Raw genomic sequence first — 21,526 nt, 5'->3', positions numbered from 1 at the left:
AGGAGGAGCAAAATCAGAGATAAACAGAGCACTAAGCATTCCAACACTAATACAAGTATCATTTCTATTCCACTTGGAAACACCAAAAACAAGGTTTCATCTTCTCAATGAGGGGGGTAGGGGAACAACTGTTTGTATGGAAGACTAGAGCTAGAAAGAGCCAGACAGAAGGTTAAACCCGGGGGGGGGGGGGGGGAGGCGAAGGAGAAATTGGAAGTTTCTCCAGTTCTAGTACAGAGCCTACTATCAGTTCAAATTAACACATCTTGTAGACAAGAAGTGTGCTTTTCCTGAACACTCAATAACAGCGTTTACTATATTTTCTGAAGGGTAACATGGAACAATACAATATTGCCTTACACAGTATTAATTTTCCGGAAATATAATCACTTCTTAATAATGTTACATTGCGCTGTTTCCCCATCACAGTCTATAATACACCATGTTTTAAATACCTAGAACTTACCATTTGCCTCAAATTAACAGTTATCCAAAGGGAGGGGTACTGTACACTTTGATAACCCCCCTAAAGCCTACAGTAGATAGGGGCATATTTCCAAACACACCTACCCTAAATCTCTGTGTGCCAATCTGAAAACCTCCACCAGCACCCTGCATCAGCCCTTTCATATACTGCGCCTACCCATGCAGCCAAATGGCATGTCTGTGGTCCTTGAAAATATTGTCACCACATTGGCCACATAGCCTCAAATCCTGAGCCTGCTGGGTTAGAACCATAAGCAGCTTAAAAATGTGGCTCTGTAATGCAGGAATCCAAAGTAGTGGAGTCCCCATGGAGGGAGATCCCATACCACAGAGAACAGATATTGTGTGGCAGGTCTCCATGGCTCTATGTATAGAGAGCAGGGAGAGCTCCAGGAATGATGCAGGGAAGAGAGAGGAAAGAAAACAGTGGGCCGCAGACAGATTCAAAGTGAGATCCACAGGGTCAGAAAGCTGCCTAGAGGGAGAGAGGGGGGAGAATCAAGCAGCCTCTTACATTTCCCCATATGGTTTAGTGGCAGTCAGAGCCCAGGTCTCTAGGCAGATCCAGATTCCATCTCTCCCCAGGCTCAGCACAGAACCCACGGGCAAAGCCCTTCTGCTCCAGCTTTATGCACAGGATCAAGGCGTGGAACTCAGCCTTGCCAATGCCAGGAGGGATCATGTTACTGGAGATAAATACGGCTGTCAGAAAGTTGTGATTTTAGGCTCAAAGGTTGCAGCCACAGTGCTTTAAAGCTACGGTTTTATCAAAGGAAGTTGCAGCTGGGCCAAATTTAAGTGGCATTGAAGTAAGGGCACGATTTCAGATTTCACTGATGGAGGCAGCTTACCGTGGGCGGTCTAGGGGCCACTTAGGCCCAGTGCGGGCACACAGTGCAGGGACCAAGCTCGCCAGTGTGGGCACCATGTGCTGGGGGAAAGTAATGTAGGGTCTTCCCTCTCTGCCCCACATCCATCCCTGCCCTCGCCCCCTCCCCAGCCCCTGGAGTTCCTAGGAGGGAGTTGCGATCATAGCCCAGAGTGTGCAGGAATGCAGGGACCAGGCCCCCCCATCCCAGTGGCAGCAGAGGCTCCCCACCTCCTCCATGCCGCACCTCCTCCAGCACATACCCCACCTCCTCCATGCCGCAGTTCCCTGCCAGGCCTGGCTTCCAGAGGCTCATTTCAGCACCTCCAGCCCTTGGATGCTGCCGCCAGCCGCAGGGGCCAGCCTCTCCACAGCTGGCTCCGTGCACCTCACTCCCTGCCCCAGGATGGGACCACAAACAGCCTCCCCCTGACAAGAAGAACAGCCCAGCTTGAGTTATGTGAAAGCTAAGCACAGGAGGGTCAGTTCCCTGGCCCACCCTACCTAAATGGTACCTCTGCATGACTCCCTGAAATTCAGCCCAGCTCCCCCTCCATCATGACAGAGGGCGGCCAGGCCACATTTGCGAGTGGCATTGTGAAAAAGCCGCCGGGAATGCAGAAAGTTGCTGTTTCCACAACAAAGTTGCAGTCCGCAACTTCCGAACAGCCTCTGAGATAAAATAAATACAGGATGGCAGTTGCTGTATTCTGTATGTTAACGATAGTCTGATGTGTGTCACTGGCACTCAGATAACTGCAGCGTTCTGGCAGCAACCTGCAGCAAACATTCATTCTAAGTCAAATACTTTCCATGCCGAGCAGGTTACGCTTCTGTCAGTAACAACTGTTACTAGCACTCTGGGAAATGCTCAGAGCTAGCCACAGTGCAAAACAGTGACTGTCCCAGTAAGGAAATTTAAACCTCCTGGTGCCAGCCTTTTAAAAGGGACCACTGGATCAATTTAAAAACCGCATACTCTGATTTGAAATTTGTTCACTTATTATTGCTACAAGTAACACCCAAAATTCACAACACCAAGAGAGATTACCCAGATGGATTTCTTTTCCCTCGTTTGTCTACTTTGTGCATTTGACAGCACTTTGTGTACAGTCGATCTCACTATTTCTCCAGCACAATCAGTTAAGCCCTGCAACAGATCTGTTACAATGGATATATGTCAAAGTAGGGCATGCCTTGTCTTCAATGGGACTCTGCATAAGTGTAGGGGTATGTGCTAGAGTAGCCCACTGGTGGGTGTGTGTTATGCATCTCCACTTTGTGCCCAATCCACAGGGGATATGAGTTTATTACAGTCCCAGGAATAGAGCCAGGCCTCAAAATGGCAGAGGTTGATGCTTTTAGTCTCATCACAAGCAAGATGGTGGACACGAATAGATTCCAGTGCAGGACTGGGGCCCTGGTATAGCAACCGGGAGCAGAAAAATGTTTAAAAACACACACACAACCCAGGAAAATATAAATGCAAACTCTCAGCAGTTGGCCAGGGGATTCAGAGGTGGGTGCAGTGCTGGAGACTGCTTAATCCATTATTTTGAAATAGACTAGATTTGCAGCTGACCAGCATTTTTATGGGTTTATATCTGTGGCGCTCTCGCCACTTGTCAAGAGCTCTAAGGGAAGACTCTAGACAGGGGAAGGAAACAAACCCACAATTCAGCAGGTCAGGATCTAGAATCTTTCAGGAGTATAAGTCTTAACCAGAACATACACTGAATTTTCTCAGCCAGTTTGAAATAACATGTCTATAACTCATCATTAATCCTCTCTCGACCCAGCTACTGCAGCTTCCTCCTCTCTGGCTTCCCCGACTCGTTGTGCCATTCTGCAATCTGTCCAGAAGGCTGCCACAAAAAAGTCTGGCTTGTACGTTTACTAGGAGCAACGAAAGGCTAACGTCCCTTCCCCCAAACACACGTACAAACCAAATAGTCCAGTCACATCCAGCCCTCTTCTGGTCCCCTTTGCTCACTGCCTTGTGTCCTTCAATTCCAGCTCATGCTACATTCTTCAAGGCTCTGCCCAGCTTAGCACCTACGTAACGCTCTACTCTTCTTTTTCCTTAAGCCCTCACGACCTTTCGTCTGCTCAAGCTGCCTGAGTATCTGCCCACTTCACGTCACACTATTCATCCCTGTTCCTCCCTCCCCATTGCTTGCTGCACGAGAACCATCTCCGGCCTTTCCCCGCAGGGTCTACCATGCCTCCAGCCCCCTCAAGACCTGCTTCTTGGGTGAGTTGGATAAGTCTTAACCCACCCCTCCATTAAGTATTAGCAAAATAGACACGTGAAAAAACAGAACCAAAATAGCAGGGCTATACTCAGATGTCATGAAACTAGGAGGACTTGTGCTAACCCCACAGCTCATTCACTTGCTTGCTGTTACAGCACAGTCCCCATTTATATGTGGGCTGTAGGCGCCTCAGAGCAGGGACCTTTGTCTTCAGACTAGGGCTGCCAAGTGATTAAAAAAATTAATCACAATTAAATCGCACGATTAAAAAATTAATCTCGATTAATCGCGCTGTTAATAGAATACCATTTATTTAAATATTTGTGGATGTTTTCTACATTTTTAAATATATTGATTTCAATTACAACATGGAATACAAAGTGTACATTGCTCACTTTATATTTATTTTTTATTACAAATATTTCCACTGTAAAAAACAAAAGAAATAGTATTTTTCAATTCACCTAATACAAGTACTGTAGTGCAATCACTTTATCATGAAAGTTGAACTTACAAATGTAGAATTATGTACAAAAAATAACTGCATTCAAAAATAAAACAAGGTAAAGCTTTAGAGCTTACAAGTCCACCCATTCCGACTTCAGGCAATCGCGCAGAAAAAAAAGTTTGGTTAAAATCTGCAGGCGATAAAGCTTCCCACTTCTTGTTTACTATGTCACCTGAAAGTGAGAACAGGCATTCACATGGCACTGGTGTAGCCGGCGTCACAAGGTATTTACATGCCAGATGCACTAAAGATTCGCGTGTCCCTTCATGCTTCAACCCCCATTCCAGAGGACGTGTCTATGCTGATGACAGGTTCTGCTCAATAATGATCCAAAGCAGAGCGGACCGACACATGTTCATTTTCATCATCTGAGTCAGATGCCACCAGCAGAAGGTTGATTTTCTTCTTTGACGGTTCGGGTTCTGTAGTTTCCAATCTGAGTATTGCTCTTTTAGGATTTCTAAAAGCATGCTCCGCACCTCGTCCCTCTCAGATTTTGGACAGCACTTCAGATTCTTAAACCTTGGGTCAAGTGCAGTAGCTATTTTTAGAAATCTCACATGGGTACCTTCTTTGCATTTTGTCAAATCTGCAGTGAAAGTGTTCTTAAAATGGACATGTGCTGGGTCATCATCTGAGACTGCCATAACATGAAATATCAGACAGAATGGGGGTAAAACAGAGCAGAAGACATACAATTCTCCCCCAAGGAGTACAGTCACAAATTTAATTAACCGTTATTTTTTTAACGAGCATCATCAGCATGGAAGCATGTCCTCTGGAATGGTGGCCGAAGCATGAAGGGGCATACGAATGTTTAGCATATCTGGCATGTAAATACCTTGTGTAAGGGGACTGTTGCCCCCTTACTAACAGTCAGTGGGGGTGTTTTGGTTGGCTAGCTCCCAGTACTAAAAGGGGAAAGGTCTATGGGAAATCAGGACCCTGAGACTGACAGTCCCCAGGAACAATGGGGAGAGGCCAATGCTCCAGGTCAGCCTGAATGACAGAGCGGGCAGGCTAATCAGGGAGTCAGGAGACCAGGGAGGTCCCATCCTCCGTGTGAGCTGGATTTGCCTGGGTCAAAGCAGGGGCCCAAGCTAAGCTGGGGAGCAGAGCTGTGCCAGATCCAGAGGGACCAGACCCTGTCCTGGGAGCAAAGCTGCAGCCCCAAAGCCAGAGGCACAGCCCGGAGAGAGCAGACTTGCCCTGGGAGCAGAGCTGCAGCAACCAGAGCCAGAGAGGCCAGAAAAACAGGAAGCAGGTCAGTGCTGGGAGCAGAGTCACAGAAGCAGCCTGCAGAGCAGACCTGTCCTGGGAGCAGAGCTGCAGCAACCAGAGCCAGAGGGGCCAAAGAAGCAGCCCAGGGAGCTGGAGGCAGAGCAGCAGCAGCAGTGCAGAGACCGAGTGGTGCAGCTGGGGCTGGAGCAGTCTGGAGCTGGGTGCGGTGAGCAGCTGGGGAGAGCGAGGGGGACCCTGGGCAGCGGGCCCAGCACAGGGAGACGCCTCAGCCAAGAGGCTCTGCAGGCCAGGCTTGGATCGTAACCCTGACAGGGCGGGGGCGACACTGGGAAGAAGGATCCTACCACTTAGAGCCTGAGAGCGTGTGGCCACCACCAGAGCAAGTGTCCAACCGACATCATCCCTGCAGCACAGCCAGGGCCTGAGAAGGCGGCCTGGGACTTACAAGGAACAGACTGTGAACGGCCCGGACATTCTAGAGACACTGTTTGTGATGTTCCCTGCCACAGAGCGGGTTGATGTGTTTCCTTTAACCTTTCCCATTTTTCCTTATTCTTTTTAAATTTAAATTGTTGATTAAATAACTTGCATTTGCTTTAGCTTGTATGTAATGGTCAGTGGGTCAGAGAAGTGCCCAGTGCAGAGAGAGTACCCCAGAGTGGAGATACCCTAGACCCTGTCCTAGGTGACCGCAGCAGGGTTGTGCGTCGAGCCCCCCAGGAATCCTGGGCCCAGCCTTGTTGGGGTCACGAGGACTCTGCCAGACAGGAGAGTGGAAGGGGAGTCCTCAAGGGCAGGGAGGCCACTGGGTAAAGGAAGTGGGAGTGAGGACTCAGATCCTTTCGCTAGCCCCTTCACCAGGGTAGCGCAGAAGACAGGAAAGTTCCCCACAAGAGCGGAACTATTCCCCCGCTTACACTTGCAACACTGGCTAGAAAAGTGCCATGCGAACACCTGTTCTCACTTTCAGGTGACATTGTAAATAAGCAGCATGCAGCAGTATCTCCTGTAAATGTAAACAAATTTGTTTGTCTTAGCGACTGGTTGAACAAGAAGCAGGACTAGGTGGACTTGTAGGCTCTAAAATTTTACATTGTTTTGTTGTTGAGTGAAGTTATGTAACAAAAAAAATCTACAGTTGTAAGAGATTGCACTATAGTACTTGTATGAGGTGAATTGAAAAATACTATTTCTTTGATCATATTCACATATTTAAGTGCAAATACTTGTAATAAAAATAATAATATAAAGTGAGCACTGTATACTTTGTATTCTGTGTTGTAATTGAAATCAATATATTTGAAAATGTAGAAAAATATTTAATAAATTTCAGTTGGTGTTCGGTTGTTTAACAGTGCAATTAATCGTGATACATTTTTTTGAGTTAACTGTGATTCATCGATAGGCCTACTTCAGACGTGTCTGTGAGGCGCCTAGCCCACTTAATGAACAAATAAATAGTTTAGGGTAATCTGAGACCTGAGGTGAGATCTGTCCTTCCAGCACTGGTGCTAAAGTCAGCCCTAAGACAGAGGGGAGGCAGCTTCTGCCTCCTGTAATGAAGGGCTGGTTCAGACCCTATGGGCCCCTGCAATGGTACAGTCAGGCTGGAGCACAGGATTGCCCTGACCTCTCCTGCTTCCACCCCAGACAACGCCAGCACCAATGCCTCCACAAGAGGGGCGGAGGGGCATTAGAACCAGTGGCGCTGGCTCTGCAGAACTCAGAGAGTCTCCAGAGCCCGGGTATTCCGGAAGGGTGCTGCAGCGCAAGATGAATTCACCCAAAGAGCAGTGGCGAGAGTGAAAATGTAGCCAAGTAGATTAAAAAGTTCATGGCAATTTTCTTGAAGCCATAGCTCTGTATGTTTAGTATACGCTATACATATGAGACCAAAAAAACAAGAACACTATGAAGGTTGCAAATTCAAACACTCAGAAGTTAGGAAACATCAGAAGTAATGTTGCCTATGCAATCTGAATTCAGACACATTGGACCTATGCATTATGAGACCGTATTTAATTACATAACCACATCGGGATCTGGTGGGAAAAATGCTCTCTCATTCAGTGCACAGGGTAGACAGTGCTCACTTAATGAGCAGCTGTTCAATATTTTGTTTTCTCTTCATTATTCTATATGCGGTTCCCTATTTACTGCACATTGTTCAACCCCTGCTCTGAAGACAAAGTTATTAATTTCCTCATAGGCTTTTCTGTGGTGCTCATCACTACAGAATCATAGAAATGTAGGACAAGAAGGGACCTCAAGAGGTTATCAAGCCCAGTCCCCTGCACGCAGGCAGGACCAAGTAAACTTGGACCATCCCTGACAGGCGTCTGACTAACCTGTTCTTAAAAACCTCTAATGACGGGGATTCCACAACCTCCCTTGGTAACCTATTTCAGAGCCAATGGCCTAGCAAGGCCCCAGAAGGCCCCTGTGCAAGAATAAATTAGAGGCCCCCTTCCCAATTCTGAAATCCACCCCAATACAGCCCCCCTCCCATCCACTTGCTCCTGCCTAGCTCCCCATAGCCCCAGTCCAGCTCTCCCGTCCCACAGCTCCTGCCTAGGTTCCCTCCAGCTCCCTCACAGCCTCCCTACAGACCCCCAGCTCTCCCAACCCCAATCCAGGCCCTTTTAGTTCCCCTTTCTACCCCTCCAACTTTCCTGATCCCCCTCCCAGCCCCATTTCAGGCCCCCACAAGCCCTCCCTCAGCTTCCCCACTCAGTCCCCTCCAGCTCGGCTCCAACCCCAGTCTGCCACACCCTGCAGCTCCCCAGCTGTGATCCAGACCCACCAAGTTGCACTCCAACCCTCTTCCCCCATCCTAAATAGCTGTAATCAAGCACCCCAGCTCCACCCAGTTCTGCTCCATCTCCCTATCTCCTATCTCCCCAGCTCTGATCTAGCCCCCCAGTTCCCGTCTTCCAATCCTACAGTCCCCCTCCCCCAACCCTTCCTAGTCCCCACCCATACAAAGTGGCTTTTACCTTGCGTGCTGTCTCTAGGAGGGGGCCACATCTCCCATCTTCAGGCAACCTTGTCCCTGCACATCCCCAAGCACTTTGACCCCCGCCCACATGCCTTCTCCACGTGTCCTTGTCAGTTGCTCATGCCCAGGGTTACCCCAACCAGAGGGACCTCCCATTCCAGCCTCGCCCAGTGCCCTGTGGGGCCAGTGGGCCTCACTCTTCCATGGTGGTCCAGTTCAGCTTCAGTGATGATTGAACCCCATAACCTCATGGGCCCTGGTACAACTGCACCACTTGCACCACTGTAGCTATGCCACTGTCCAGTGCTTAATTATCCTTACAGTTAGAAAGATTTTCCTAATATCTTAGGCCTGGTCTAACTCGGTCAGTGTCTACACTACAATGTTGCTCCCATCGATGTAAGTTGCCCACTACACCGACCTAATAACTCCACCTCTGTGAGAGGCATAGCACATAAGTCGATATAGTGGCTGTGGAGACACTGCATTATTTACATCGCCTGTTGGCTGTCAGCCCCGCATGCAGCTGACAGCCAGAGCGCCCCCCCCATCCGGGGCCAACAGCCATAGCCCCACAGTCCTGTGGGGGTGGGCTCCAGCTGTCAGTGTCCAACAATGCCCCACACAGTTAAGTCGATGGAAGCGCTCCTAGTGAGGATATGCACCAGGAACAGAGGGGACATAATGTGGACATGTACATTGACATAACTTTGGTCAACTTAATTTTGTAGTGTAGACAGGGGCTAAACCTAAACCTCCCTTGCTACAGATAAAACCAATTACTTCTTGTGCTACCTTCAGTGGACATGGAGAACAATTGATCGCAGTCCTCTTCATAACAGCCCTTACCATATCTGAAGACTTATCTGGTTCCCACCCACCCCCCTGCAGTTTTCTTTTCTCAAGACTAAACATGCCCAGTTATTTTTAACTCTTTCTCATATGTCAGGTTTTCTAAACATTTTATAATATTGTGTTGCTCTCCTCTGGTCGCTCTCCAATTCCTCACCTTTTTCCTAAAATGTGGCACCCAAAACTGGACACAGTACTCCAGCTGAGTAGAGTAGGACAATTACCTCCCGTATCTTTCATACGACACTTTTGTTAATACATCCCACAATATTAGCCTTTTTTTGCAACTGCAGCACATTGTTGGCTCATATTCAATTTGTGGTCCACTATAACCCCCAGATCCTTTTCTGCAGTACTCTGCCTACCAGTTATTCCCCATTTTGTAGCCGTGTGCATTTGATTTTTAATTCCTAAGTGAAGTACTTTGCACTTGTCTTTATTGAATTTCATCTTGTTGATTTCAGCCTAATTTTCCAATTTGTCAAGGTCACTTTAAATTCTAACCCATCCCCCAAAGTGCTTGCAACCTCTCCCAGCTTGGTGACATCAGCAAATTTTAGAAGCATACTCTCCACTCCATTATCAAAGTCATTAATGAAAATACTGAATAGTAGTACATGGTCTGGAACTGATCCCTACAGGACCTCATTAGATACTTCCCCCCCAACTTGACAGCGAACCATTGACAACTACTCGTTGATAGTCTTTCAAACAGTTGTAAACCCATCTCATAGTAATTTAATCTAGAACACATTTCCCTAGTTTGCTTACGAGAATGTCATGTGGGACTGTGTCAAAAGCCTTCCTAAAATCAACATCCACTGCTTCCCCCATCCACTAGGCCAGTAACCCTTTCAAAGAAGGAAATTAAGTTGGTTTGGCATGATTTGTTCTTGACAAATCCATACTGGCTATTACTCTTTACCCTACTATCTTCTAGGTGCTTACGAACTGAATGCCTAATAATTTGTTTCAGTGTCTTTCAAGGTATTGACGTTAGGCTGACTGCCTCGTCTATAATTCCCCGGGTCCTCTTTGTTTCCTCTCTAAAGGCAGGTACTATGTTTGCCCTTCTCCATTCCTCTGGGACCTCACCCACCCTCCATGAGTTCTCAAAGATAACTGCTAAGGGTTCTGAGATTGCTTCAGCTAGTTCCTTAAGTAGAGCCTTGCATGGATACAACATTTGTATCCGCATCTGATCCATGAGCCACACAAATGGTCCACGGATATAAAGCAGATCTCCACAGATTTGCAGGGCTCTCAATATAAAATCTGTATCTGCAAAAATGGTCTGCGAATATCCACGGATTTGCAGGGGTCTATCCTCAAGTACCCTAGGATAATTTCATCAGGCCCTGCTGACTTGAATCCTTCTAACTTACCTAAATAGTCTTTAACCTGTTCTTCCCTATTCTGGCTTGTGTTCCTTCCCCCTGGTTAATATTAATTGTGTTAAGCATCTGGTCACAATTAATCTTTTTAGTGAAGACTAAAGCAAAATAGGCATTAAACAACTCAGCCTTATCGATGTCATCCGTTATTAGCTCTCCTTCCCCATTATGTAGAGGGCCTAAACTTTCCTTCATCTTGCTCCTAATTTATTTATAGGACCTCTTCTTACTGCATTTTATGCCCCTTGCTAGGTGTAATGCATGGTGTTAGAAGTTCTGAATTTGTGTCTACATGCAAAACATGAGTACAAAAGAACAACACAAGCAAGTTGTCCATATTTCCACTTTTTGATTTTCAGGTCATTGAAGAGCTCATGATGGAGCCATAATGGCCTCTTACTATTCTTCCTATCTTTTCTTCATATGGGGATAGTTTGCTGTTGTGCCTTTAAAAACTGCCAGCTCTCCTGAACTCCTTTATCCCTTAGATTTTCTTCCCATGAAGAGTTCTGTGAGTTAGTAGCTAAGTGTTTCATAAACATTAATGAATTTATCTTCCCAACTCCCCTAAAAGGGTATTATCCCCATTTTACAGATGGGGAGCTGAGGCACAAAATGATTTAGGTCAAAAGTTTCCACTAATTTTGGGTGCCCAGTTTTAGACACCTCGGACCTGATTTATCAGAGTATTTATCATCCCACACCCAGTCCCCGTTTCCCTTCCCCAACCAGCCTCAGTTCCCATTCACAGCCCCTCATGCGATTTGACTCTTCCCTAACCCTCCCCACACACCCTGGCGCCCACTCCTAATGTACCCCTCTTTGGGCTCCTCATCCAATCTCAATCTACCACCCACATCCTCCCAGGTTCTGGCCCAGTCTCCCCCCTTCCTGGCTTCTTTTCGCAGTCTCTTTGCCTGGCCAGTTCCAGTTCTCCCCTGCATCCCAGGGCCTTATCAGGGACTCTCTTCCCCCTCCCCGCATCACATTGGTTCTTAATCCCCAACCCCTTGGTGCCCAACCAATTCCAGCTTCCTCTTCCCTGCTCACTGCTCAGAGTGCCAGTCTTGTTTTTTTAGTGGTTAGTTTTCAGTAAGAATTTTCAGTTTATGAAAACATAATTCTCTTCATTTTTGTTCAAACCCCAAATACAAAAAAGATTAAAAAGAAGGTCAGAGTTGATTAAAAATGCCAATTATATTTTTCAGGAAAGTTTGAAAAAAGTTGTTATTGTTTTCCCCCTAAGTTCCCCCGGGGGGAAAAAATGGTTTTGACCAAAACCAAAACATCTTAATGGGAAATATTTTTTTAAAATTGCTTTTTTCCCCCAAAAGGTCATGCAAAATTGGCATTCTTTACTATGTTATTAAGAGGTGGATCTTGAAACCTTTACTCCTGTTGAATAATACTTTACTCCTTGGATAATCTCATTGGAATCAAGAGGACTGCTTGAAGAGCAAAGTACAACTCAACGTGAGAATAACAGAACTGAGCCCCTAACTATTTATACTAATCCAGGCTGCACTTCAAAATACAAGTTATACCCAGTTTTTCCCTTTTACCAATGTTTAGAACCAAAACATGCCTAAAAAGTGGAAATACTTGCACTAAAAAGCCTGACAACACTGCAGAAGTATTCTAAATATTTCTAATCCTCTAAGTAGGTGTAGAAGAGTTCCAGAAAGATTAAGTTCCTGCCTAGCAAACCAATTTAGTTTCAACCTTTAAGGCTACAATCTTCTTCAACAGTAGATCCAGTCCTTTGGATGAAATAAGCAAACCCGGGTCAAAATAAAGCATACAGCATCCCTTTATAATTCTGTAATGAAACAGTAAAGCATTTTAATTGTTTAGGAATCTATTGTTACCTGGAAGCAGCTCAACTCAAGAAATTTAAAAATAAGAATCTATTCCCTCCTCACCCCACAAAATAATTCCTAGAGCAGCAGAACAACAGATAGTGTGCTCTCTGGGGCAGGGACTGTCTTTTGCATCACATGAGGCCCTGATCAGCTCTTCGTCATTACCACAGTACAGCTACTAAATAATCATAATGGTAGAGACCTATTAGGTTATACATTCCATCCCCCTGACAATAACAGTCTGTTGTCTGTGTACTAGGAATAATTTATTGCTAATGGCTCGATCCCCGAAAACACACTTACAAACAAAATAACTTTTCAGTAAGCACGCTGACCCAGAAGTTACAAACAAACGTACTGGTTCCAGTAAACTAGTAGTACGGTCCCCACACAAGAGCTTTGCCAATACACCTCTATGCAATGCAGCGTGCAACGTTCCCACTTCTTATGCCCCTTCGAAGACAAACTGTCATGCCAGTCTGCACAGTGGTTTTGTGATAAAGTCGTTGTAGCAAGAGGTCTATTTTTAGACCCCAACCTCCATCTGCTCACATGCAACTTTGCAAACACATATGTGAAGTGAAAATTCTATAATCTGCCTTAGATTACTGTAAACTCATTTCATCTGGAACCTAAGACAGCTCTGAAGAACGTCTCTAGAAGTGAATAGCTAGTACAATAATCCACTATGCTGCTCAAAATGAGAAGTTAAGTATCATCTAAAGCAGTGGCGCCCAACCTTATTACACAAGAGGGCCACACAAACCTAAGCACAGCCTTGTGTGGACCAAACACATTCTCTGCCTGGGGCTGACAGCCCGAGCCCTGCCGCCTCATTAAATGCTCTGGTGGGCTATGTATGTATCCCGCGGGCCATACGTTGGGCACCCCTGAGCAAGAGTAAGACTTATTACTGAGGACAGCAAAGAAATGCACTCAGAAAGGGTCACGTTTGATGTGTCACATGAACATCAACCAACTGGCCTTAAGAAGCAAACCACAGCTTTCAGTCTGGGCGAGCAGTTAAACCCGCCTCCCTTCACTCTCTCTCCCAGACTCTCAACCACAATCACATCCTCCTCACAACTTCTACTGGCGCATATTTCATTTCCCCCGACCTGTGACCCACCAAAAAGAACCAGATTGGAATTTAAAAGGATCCCTGCTGCTCGGCTTTGCTGCTGATGGCATGAGTCTGTTAGTCCAGGAGCAGCACGGCGCTGAATCAGCGCTCAGCCTCACAGAGCAGCTCCTCAGACGGAAATACTGCACCAGAGGAATGGGGAGGGTCCAGTCTGCTAGCTCTGCAATGGGCTAACACTGAAAGAAACAGCGACCAAGGTTTTTAAGAGTGACTATTATTTGGGGTCTCCATTTTTGAGTGCCCAACTAGAGCCATCTGATTTTCAGAAAGTGCCAAGCACCCACCCTATGAAATCAGGTTCCTTTAAAAGGCCTCAAGTTGGTCACTTAAAGACTCAAGCCCTTTGGAACAATCAGGTTGTTTGAACAGTCAGATACAGCCCTACAGAAAATATTAGGACATTTTTTACCTCTGCACGTCTTACTTCCCACTTCCAAACACAGAAATATAAGAAGACAATCCAAGAAAGCATGATCAAGGGAATCCCCAATAAATGAAACAATACGATGCTGGAGTGGCAAACTCTGGAAAATCCAGTCTAGCCATTTCATTCATTGCAAATCAATGCCCCCAAAACATCAAGTATTCCTTTTGAGTAGAGGTTTCTCAAATGTTGTTATAGCTAGACCACATCTTAATAGATTGATTGCTTGTCAACACCTCCCCTCTGATTGGAAACCCAATCTCTCCCCTCCCATCCGTAATCACACAAAGTCCCTGCAGCAGCTACAAAAATTGTGTGCACTGGAAAACAATATTAGAAAAGCATTTATGACATGTCTCTACTCTATTTAGCAGGTGGAAACCGGGAAGAGAGCCCCACTGCACAACAGCCAGCTTTCTGCCAATCACCACTAAATGCTGCAACCAGTGATCTGGGGCTGAGTGTACAGGAAACTCTGCTTTAGATAGCACAAGACAAAGCTCTTTCCCCTCTTTGCAGCCCAGTTCATTTGTAACTAAAAAAACAACCACCCCACAATGAAGATCTCTCTGCATCTAAATATTAATGTTTCTGAGAGGCCAAATCCACGAATTTTGGTCCTGAATTTCCACGAAATCCTAAGGCGAAGGGCTCCTGGTTAACGTTCTTCTCCAGTTTGTACATCTGTATGTTCAACAATATGTAGCATTGTTTAGCTGAAACATCTGACCATCAAGGCCAAGACTGCGAACAAACTGGATTATTCCACAGGGGGGTGGGAGAAAATCATCTTTATGTACAAGTAACACAGTAACTTTTTGGGACAGAAGGATGCCATCTAGTTCACACCACCACATCAGCTAAAGTTTCTGCACTGAACATTAGAGTTTCCTTTAAGTCCCTGGCTTCGATGTTTACTCTGAAAGCACTAACAATGTAATTAAATGTTAAGTTAGCAAAAATCAAAATCACAAGCATCAATGGATGGTATATGCAGTAAAATCTACAGGAAAAAATAGCCTAACCACTCAGCATGACAGGACAGAATTGTGTTTCTTTTGTGTAGTGTCTGTATGAGCATCAGTAATGTTACTCCTGAGGGAATTCTGCAGCACTGCACAAGTGCAGAATTAATGTCCCCTGCAGATTTTACTCTTTCCCTGCAGAATAACTGATTCACACGCCCCATGCAGGTCCATTTGGTTTGGCCACTGGGACCAGCCAGGGGAAACGTAAATCACCGCACAGGTGGGCGCGGCGGAGCGCGTGTACAAAATGCTGTCCCTCTTGCTTACTATCGTGTTGCGCCTGGAGCCAGAGAGGGGCAGGACTGGGGAGGTCCCAGCCGGTGGCTCCTACTGTGTGCTGAGCTCCAGCTGTTAGTCAGGTGCTGAACTATCTGTACATGTTTCAGTGGTGTGCCAGATCAGGGCCTAAATTCACTCCTAAGGATGTCCTGCCCTTTAGGATATGTCTACACAGCAAAGAAAAACCTCTGGCTAGCTTGTGCCAGCCAACTCGGGCTCACGGTGCATGGGTGGCGGTGCTGATTCATTGCTGTGTAGACTTCTGGACTGGGGCTGGAGCCCAGGCTCTAGGACGCTTCAGGGTGGGAGGGTCCTAGACTTTTGGTTCTAGTCTGAGCCCGCAATTCTGCACAGCAAGGAAACAGCCCCACAGACCAGCCACAGGGTTTCCTTTGCTGTATAGACATGCCCTTGAAGTCTTCTGTGCTTGACATACATGGAAATATTAGTATTGCCCTCTGCTCTGTGGAGCCATATAAATGTGCTAATATGTGGAGTAAGGAATCTATTTGTCAAAACAAATTTTCTGACTCTTTTTTGTTGTCTGTATTGTTACAGACACACTTGTTGATGGGTATTTTGAAATAAATGATCAAAATAATTGAAAATGGCATAATTATATTGTGTTGACAAATAAAATATGCAGAATTTTAAAATATTGTGCACAGAACTTTTAAAATTTTGGCACAGAATTTTTAATTTTTTGGCTCAGAATTCCCTCAGGAGTAGCACCGTTAATCTGTTCCAGGCTGTTATCTTACAGCAAATGAAGCCCTGACTCTCAGACTAATCACTAGACCATCTGAGAAAGCTCACTTTCACAAGTCCATTAAACATCTGTGAATATGGTAAATTTAGCCTCAAATCAAGTTCTTATGAACTAGGGGATTTATTTAAAAGCAACATTTAGGTCTGCAACAGCATCTAGACCCCCTAACTTCACAGTCAAGGCATCTACTACATCTTCAAGGGATATTTACCAGATCAGAAATTTTTTTATGAAAATATATTTACCTGGAGCATTAGTTCACAGTCATCTCTGCCAACAAATATCATCTCCCGAGGGAGCCGGTGGCGAATGCCAGTGCTGCTCACCAGGAACCACGAAGTCACACTCATTTTGGTGTTTGGCACTTAACCTTTAAACATCCTGAACAAATAAAACAACACATATATAGTTTGTTATTACTTATTGGCCAGTAACAGAAGCAAGTTAATTGACAGCATTGAAATTAACCTAAATGAATTAAGCAAGTTTTGTGGGAGTTTATAAACAGATTAAAATACATGGCTACCGGAATCCAATGGCTACAAAGCCGACAGGTGGTATAGAAGCAGAAGTATTTATTCACACAACGCACAGTCAACCTGTGGAACTCTTTGCCAGAGGATGTTGTGAAGGCCAAGACTATAACAAGGTTCAAAAAAGAACTAGATAAATTAATGGAGGATAGGTCAGTCACTGGCTATTAGCCAGGATGGGCAGGAATGGTGTCCCTAGCCTCTGTTTGCCAGAAGCTGGGAATGGGCAACAGAGGATAGATCACTTGATGATTACTTGTTCTGTTCATTGCCTCTGGGCACCTGGCATTGGCCACTGTAAGAAGACAGGATACTGGTCTAGACCAGTGGTTCCCAAACTTGTTCTGCCACTTGTGCAGGGAAAGCCCCTGGTGGGCCGGGCCGGTTTGTTTACCTGCCGTGTCCGCAGGTTCTGCCAATCGTGGCTCCCAGTGGCTGCAGTTCACTGCTCCAGGCCAATGGGAGGTGTGGGAAGCGGCGTGGGCCGAGGGACATACTGGCCGCCGCTTCCAGCAGCTCCCATTGGCCTGGAGCAGCGAACCGCGACCACTGGGAGCCACGATCGGCCGAACCTGCGGACGTGGCAGGTAAGCAAACCGGCCCGGCCCACCAGGGGCTTTCCCTGCACAAGTGGCAGAACAAGTTTGGGAACCACTGCTCTGGATGGACCATTGGTCTGAACCTGTATGGCCGTTTTTGTTCTTAAGCAGGGAGGCTCTCTGGACCAGGCATTCTCTGGGCACTGGCAACCTGCTGCATCCTCCAGATTGGCAAGGAGCACAGTGCATGCTTCCTCCACCTCCATATTCAAACAGTCAAGCTGGTTCATAACAACTGGCCATACGAACTCGGGGAGTAAGGAGACATAACGTGCCCTCTTATTCTCCTTTGTGGGGTACCCGCATCACAGGCACAACACAAGACATGGAGAGGGGAAGAGCAGGTGGGTGAGGAATGGCCATGTAGGGCAGGGAGTGGACAGAGCCTTGCACCCCCCCATCTCAATGAGCCAGCCACAGGAGCTCAGCTGGTACATGGTGGGGGATGCAACCTGCTACTGTTCATATTAGTAGCTCTTTACTTCCCCACCCCACCCCCGCAGCAAGTGGGAAGAAACAGGGAACAGACTGTGGCTATCAGAGGTGTATCACAGTTTGCTCTCCAGTCTGCTCCAGGACAGTGCAGCTACATACTTCCCATTATACCAGGCTCACTGTTAAATCACAGTCTAACTCTAAGGTAGGAATGGTCAGAGATCAGCAATGCTAATGCATAAAGGAAGAGCATGACTTCTGCAGGCAACTGTTCCAGCAAACCTGTTCGCTGCTTGTACGCTCCCATTAGGTTTCTGATGCTCCTGGGCAAGAGTGGATAGGGAAGAAAACCATTTGTTTTGGGGGGAAGAGGAGCGTTTCTCTCTCTCTCTTCACCTTCCCACCCCCCCCCATCCCCGAAGAAAATAAGAATGCATCACTAATTAGACTCCCTTCTTTTTTCTATCCATTTGATTTCCCCCACATCTTCCTCTTCTCAAAGTTTTGTTTCTAGCTATAGGTGAGAGTGTGTGTGATGTCCATCTAACAAAGATGGACATCACACACACTCTCACCTATAGCTAGAAACAATCAACAATACTAATCAGCAAGAAGGGGAAAGAGACCATTTATCATAACACATGCCCCATGATCTCTGCATTACAGAATCTTCCTTTTGAGGATCTCAAAGCAGATTTCAAACATGAAGTAAACTTCATGAGCCCTGAGGCAAGTATTACTATCCCCTTTTTACTGTGTGTAAACAAAATCACATGACACTAAGTTCACATGAAAAGATACCCCTAGTTTTTGAGCAATTTGGGCTATGCACCTTTGGCTTTACATCCTCTTCTCAGGCAAGTGCCTAACTTGGCTTTTGGGCTGATATGGAACTATTAACTCCTGGGACATGGGCCTGCAACTGCGATAAGACTAACAAACACTATCCTGCATCAGAAATAATGCCATCATCCACCCAAGGGACATTGAAATGAGTTCCAAGATAGTGCTTGCCTTGGGAGGCTCAGAGAGAGGTTCTGGATGTGGTCTGTCTAGGATTATTAACTCCTTGGGGCACGGATTCTGACTTCATCTGTATCCCATACAACACCAAGCAGTCAGTGGTTAGAACACGACTGAGTATCCCTAACACATACTACTGGGCTTCCTTTATTTTCCTTTTTTAGCATCTGTGAGTGCGCCCAAGTTCCTCTGGTTCCTTCCATCCCTTCTTAGGTATTCCTTGTTGGGAACATAAAAGTACCTAGATGTGAACAATCACAGAAAGCCACCTGGCACCAGTGCCCCAAGAACCGACATAAGGGAAGGACTTCTCCTGCAGAAAGGATGCCACTGTAAATCCACTCCCCTGTCACCTCTAGCCTATTCAAAACAGCCTCATCGACTTGTGAGCGGGCACAATGCCATTCAAGCTGTAAGTGCAAGAAGCCGGGAGGCCTTGTATTCGTACCAAAAACTATTTGTGAAGGGCAGGGACCCAGACAGAAAGGTCTGCACTGTTATGCTGCGAATCCTACAGAAACACTCGGGGATAAAGCAACTCAGCCCACCTCTTGACACTACATTTTGCTTCTAATGCCATGCAGTGTGTCCATGTTGGCATTTGTTGCTAGGAGGAAGGGAATAAACACTCCATAAAGCAGCTATTGGCCCACAATGCAGAAAGTCAGTGGAGGAATTGAAGCCGCAACCCTTAGACAGATTCAGTGGAGAGAGGCTGTATCTTTAATCAGCACTCACCCCTAGCAGCAGACACCACTGAAACTAATGCTTATTATGGACATCTCTAGGAGGAGAGGAGGGTTATTTAGACAAGCCAAAAAAAAAAAAAAAAAAGGCAGAACAAAGCCACTTAATCCCATTGAATATACAAGTGTTTTTGTTTTTAAAGGAAGACGGGTGGGGAGGGGGGATTTACCAAGCCGCACACTGGATGTTAACGTGATCAAATCCACCACAATGGAGGGGCAGAGATTGAGAACAAAACCCGCTAGGGGATGTTTAAGATGCTGATTGCATGTGTGGTGGGCCACTGATGCCAATAAACCGGCTAGCTTGCATATTCCTCCATGATCCGCCACCATTAGAAAGCTGCTGCCAGCCATCCACACCCAGGGAAAACACCAACCAAACAAGGTGCGACAACAAACCCCCCAGCCTGCGGGACCAAGGAGCGGGGGGGATGGACCCCATTAGTCATGGGGGAGGCAGACCGGTGCTCTTTGTCTCGAGAGGACCGGGCTGAAGAAAGGGGAGGGGGAGGATCAGGGATAAGATGGTTTAAAGCACATTGTCTATTTCCCTGCCCAAAATCATCATTGGGGGGGGGGGTGGAGGACGGAACAGAGCCGAGCCGGGGGAGGGGAGCTCTGCCCCCCACCCCCCGAGTCCTAGACTGGAGAGCATACGAACAGTTCCCCGGGCCCCCCTTCCCTGCCCCGGCCCCCCCAGCGATCAATCGCCGCCACCAGGACTTGGAAAGGGGCCCAGCCGCCTTCCCCTGGGGCCCCCAGCCTGGCAGATCTGTCTCGGTCCAGGCGCCCTGCGCCTCCGCCCCTGCCCCGCTCTCGACATTGTACCCCAGATCCCCCCCGCATTTCTCTACCCCGAGCCCCTGCGCCCCCTGCCCGGCGGCAGCCGGCTTCCCACCGCATCTCACAGCCCCGTTGGCAAGGCACCGAGCGGGCAGCGGCCCCGCTTCTCCCCACTCCGCCCGCGGAGCCCGCACGCAGGCCCGGGCCGGCTGGTGCATTGCAATCCAGCCAGGTGCTGCTGTGGCGGAGGCCGCAGGCCAGAGCTACCGAGGATCAGCTGTTTCCTGTCGGCTGCCGATCCATCCCCCTCGCTCCCCGGCCCGGCCTCCCGGTACCTGCTCCAGCCCGCCGCGGCCGCCTGCCCCTGCCGCTCCGCCAGGTGCGGGTGGCGGCAGGTACCGGCTCAGCGCCTGCCTCTAGCCGGCTCTGCCTGCCCGACTGGCCGCTCCTCTGGCATTGCACATTGTCAGCTGCGGCCGGGCTCCTTCCCTCTCCTGCCAGGGGAAGGCAGCGCCGCCCGCACTCGCAGGGCAGGTTCTAGACGTCAGGAGGCGGCTCCTACCCCTTCCACCACCCCCGATCCCGTCTCGCCTGCCGCCGCCCTCTCCGGAGCAGACAAGCCAGGTTAGGTCAGGTGACAGCCTGGTTTAAACATTAAAGCTGCCTGCAGCCGCAGCTCTGCTGTGACCCCAGTCACGGCGAAGTTGGCTGCAACGCGCTTGGGTGTGTTCTGCGAGGAGCAGACATGTTCCAACCACGAGTTAGGACGTGATAATGGGCAGGGCTTTTTCCTCCAACCCCCAGCGGATTTAGGAGCTACACTCCGATTATTATTTATAGGGCATCGTAGTTGTGCATCAGGCTTTACAGTAAATGCACCTGTTAAATGCAATTTGTCAACGCATTGTCAAAAGCGCGGGTGCAAAAATGGGTGGGCATTTTTGCTTGCAGGCACATTACCTAATGTGCATAAGAAGTTGGCCAGATGCTTATGTGCAACCCCAGCTTCTGCGAGCACGCCCATTCCTTGCATATGCACAGGTCGGAGCATGCCAGGGTGTGCATCTACTTTCACCCATTTATTAATGAAAGTGTTGGCGAAGGCCTTGCCCTTAACAGCTGGCAGGCTAGTAGCTGGTTGTTGTGCCAAATTTAGTTGATGTTCCAGAAAAGATCTATCTAGCGATCACTGGTATTTCAAAGGTGCCTCTCATCCTGGTATCTAAACACCCAATGTAGCGCCACGGTAGGCAGATCCTAATCTGATTGCTGGGTACTTGACTTTCCCATTCATA

At 47.4% G+C, this 21,526-nt stretch overlaps 1 protein-coding gene across 2 annotated transcripts in view; it reads right to left on the bottom strand.

Annotated features, from left to right (window-relative positions):
• Positions 1-20,823, bottom strand: part of CEP170B (centrosomal protein 170B) — a 97,771-nt gene extending 76,948 nt beyond the window's left edge. Inside the window, exons 1-2 of one of the 2 annotated variants that reach the window (XM_074956351.1) lie at positions 20,567-20,823; positions 16,355-16,490 (exon numbers count right to left, since the gene is read on the bottom strand). In XM_074956351.1, coding sequence (XP_074812452.1) covers positions 16,355-16,459 — 105 coding nt within the window. In that variant the 5' untranslated portion in view covers positions 16,460-16,490; positions 20,567-20,823. The remainder of the gene's footprint in view (positions 1-16,354; positions 16,491-20,566) is intronic. The other variant, XM_074956352.1, reaches the window with a different exon arrangement.
• Positions 20,824-21,526: the final 703 nt, after the last annotated feature.

This window comes from Natator depressus, chromosome 6 (genome assembly GCF_965152275.1).
Source record: "Natator depressus isolate rNatDep1 chromosome 6, rNatDep2.hap1, whole genome shotgun sequence".
NCBI classification, from domain to species: Eukaryota; Metazoa; Chordata; order Testudines; family Cheloniidae; genus Natator; species Natator depressus.
The sequence above is the reverse complement of the archived record's forward strand: the minus strand, read 5'-3'. Positions and strand labels throughout refer to the sequence as shown.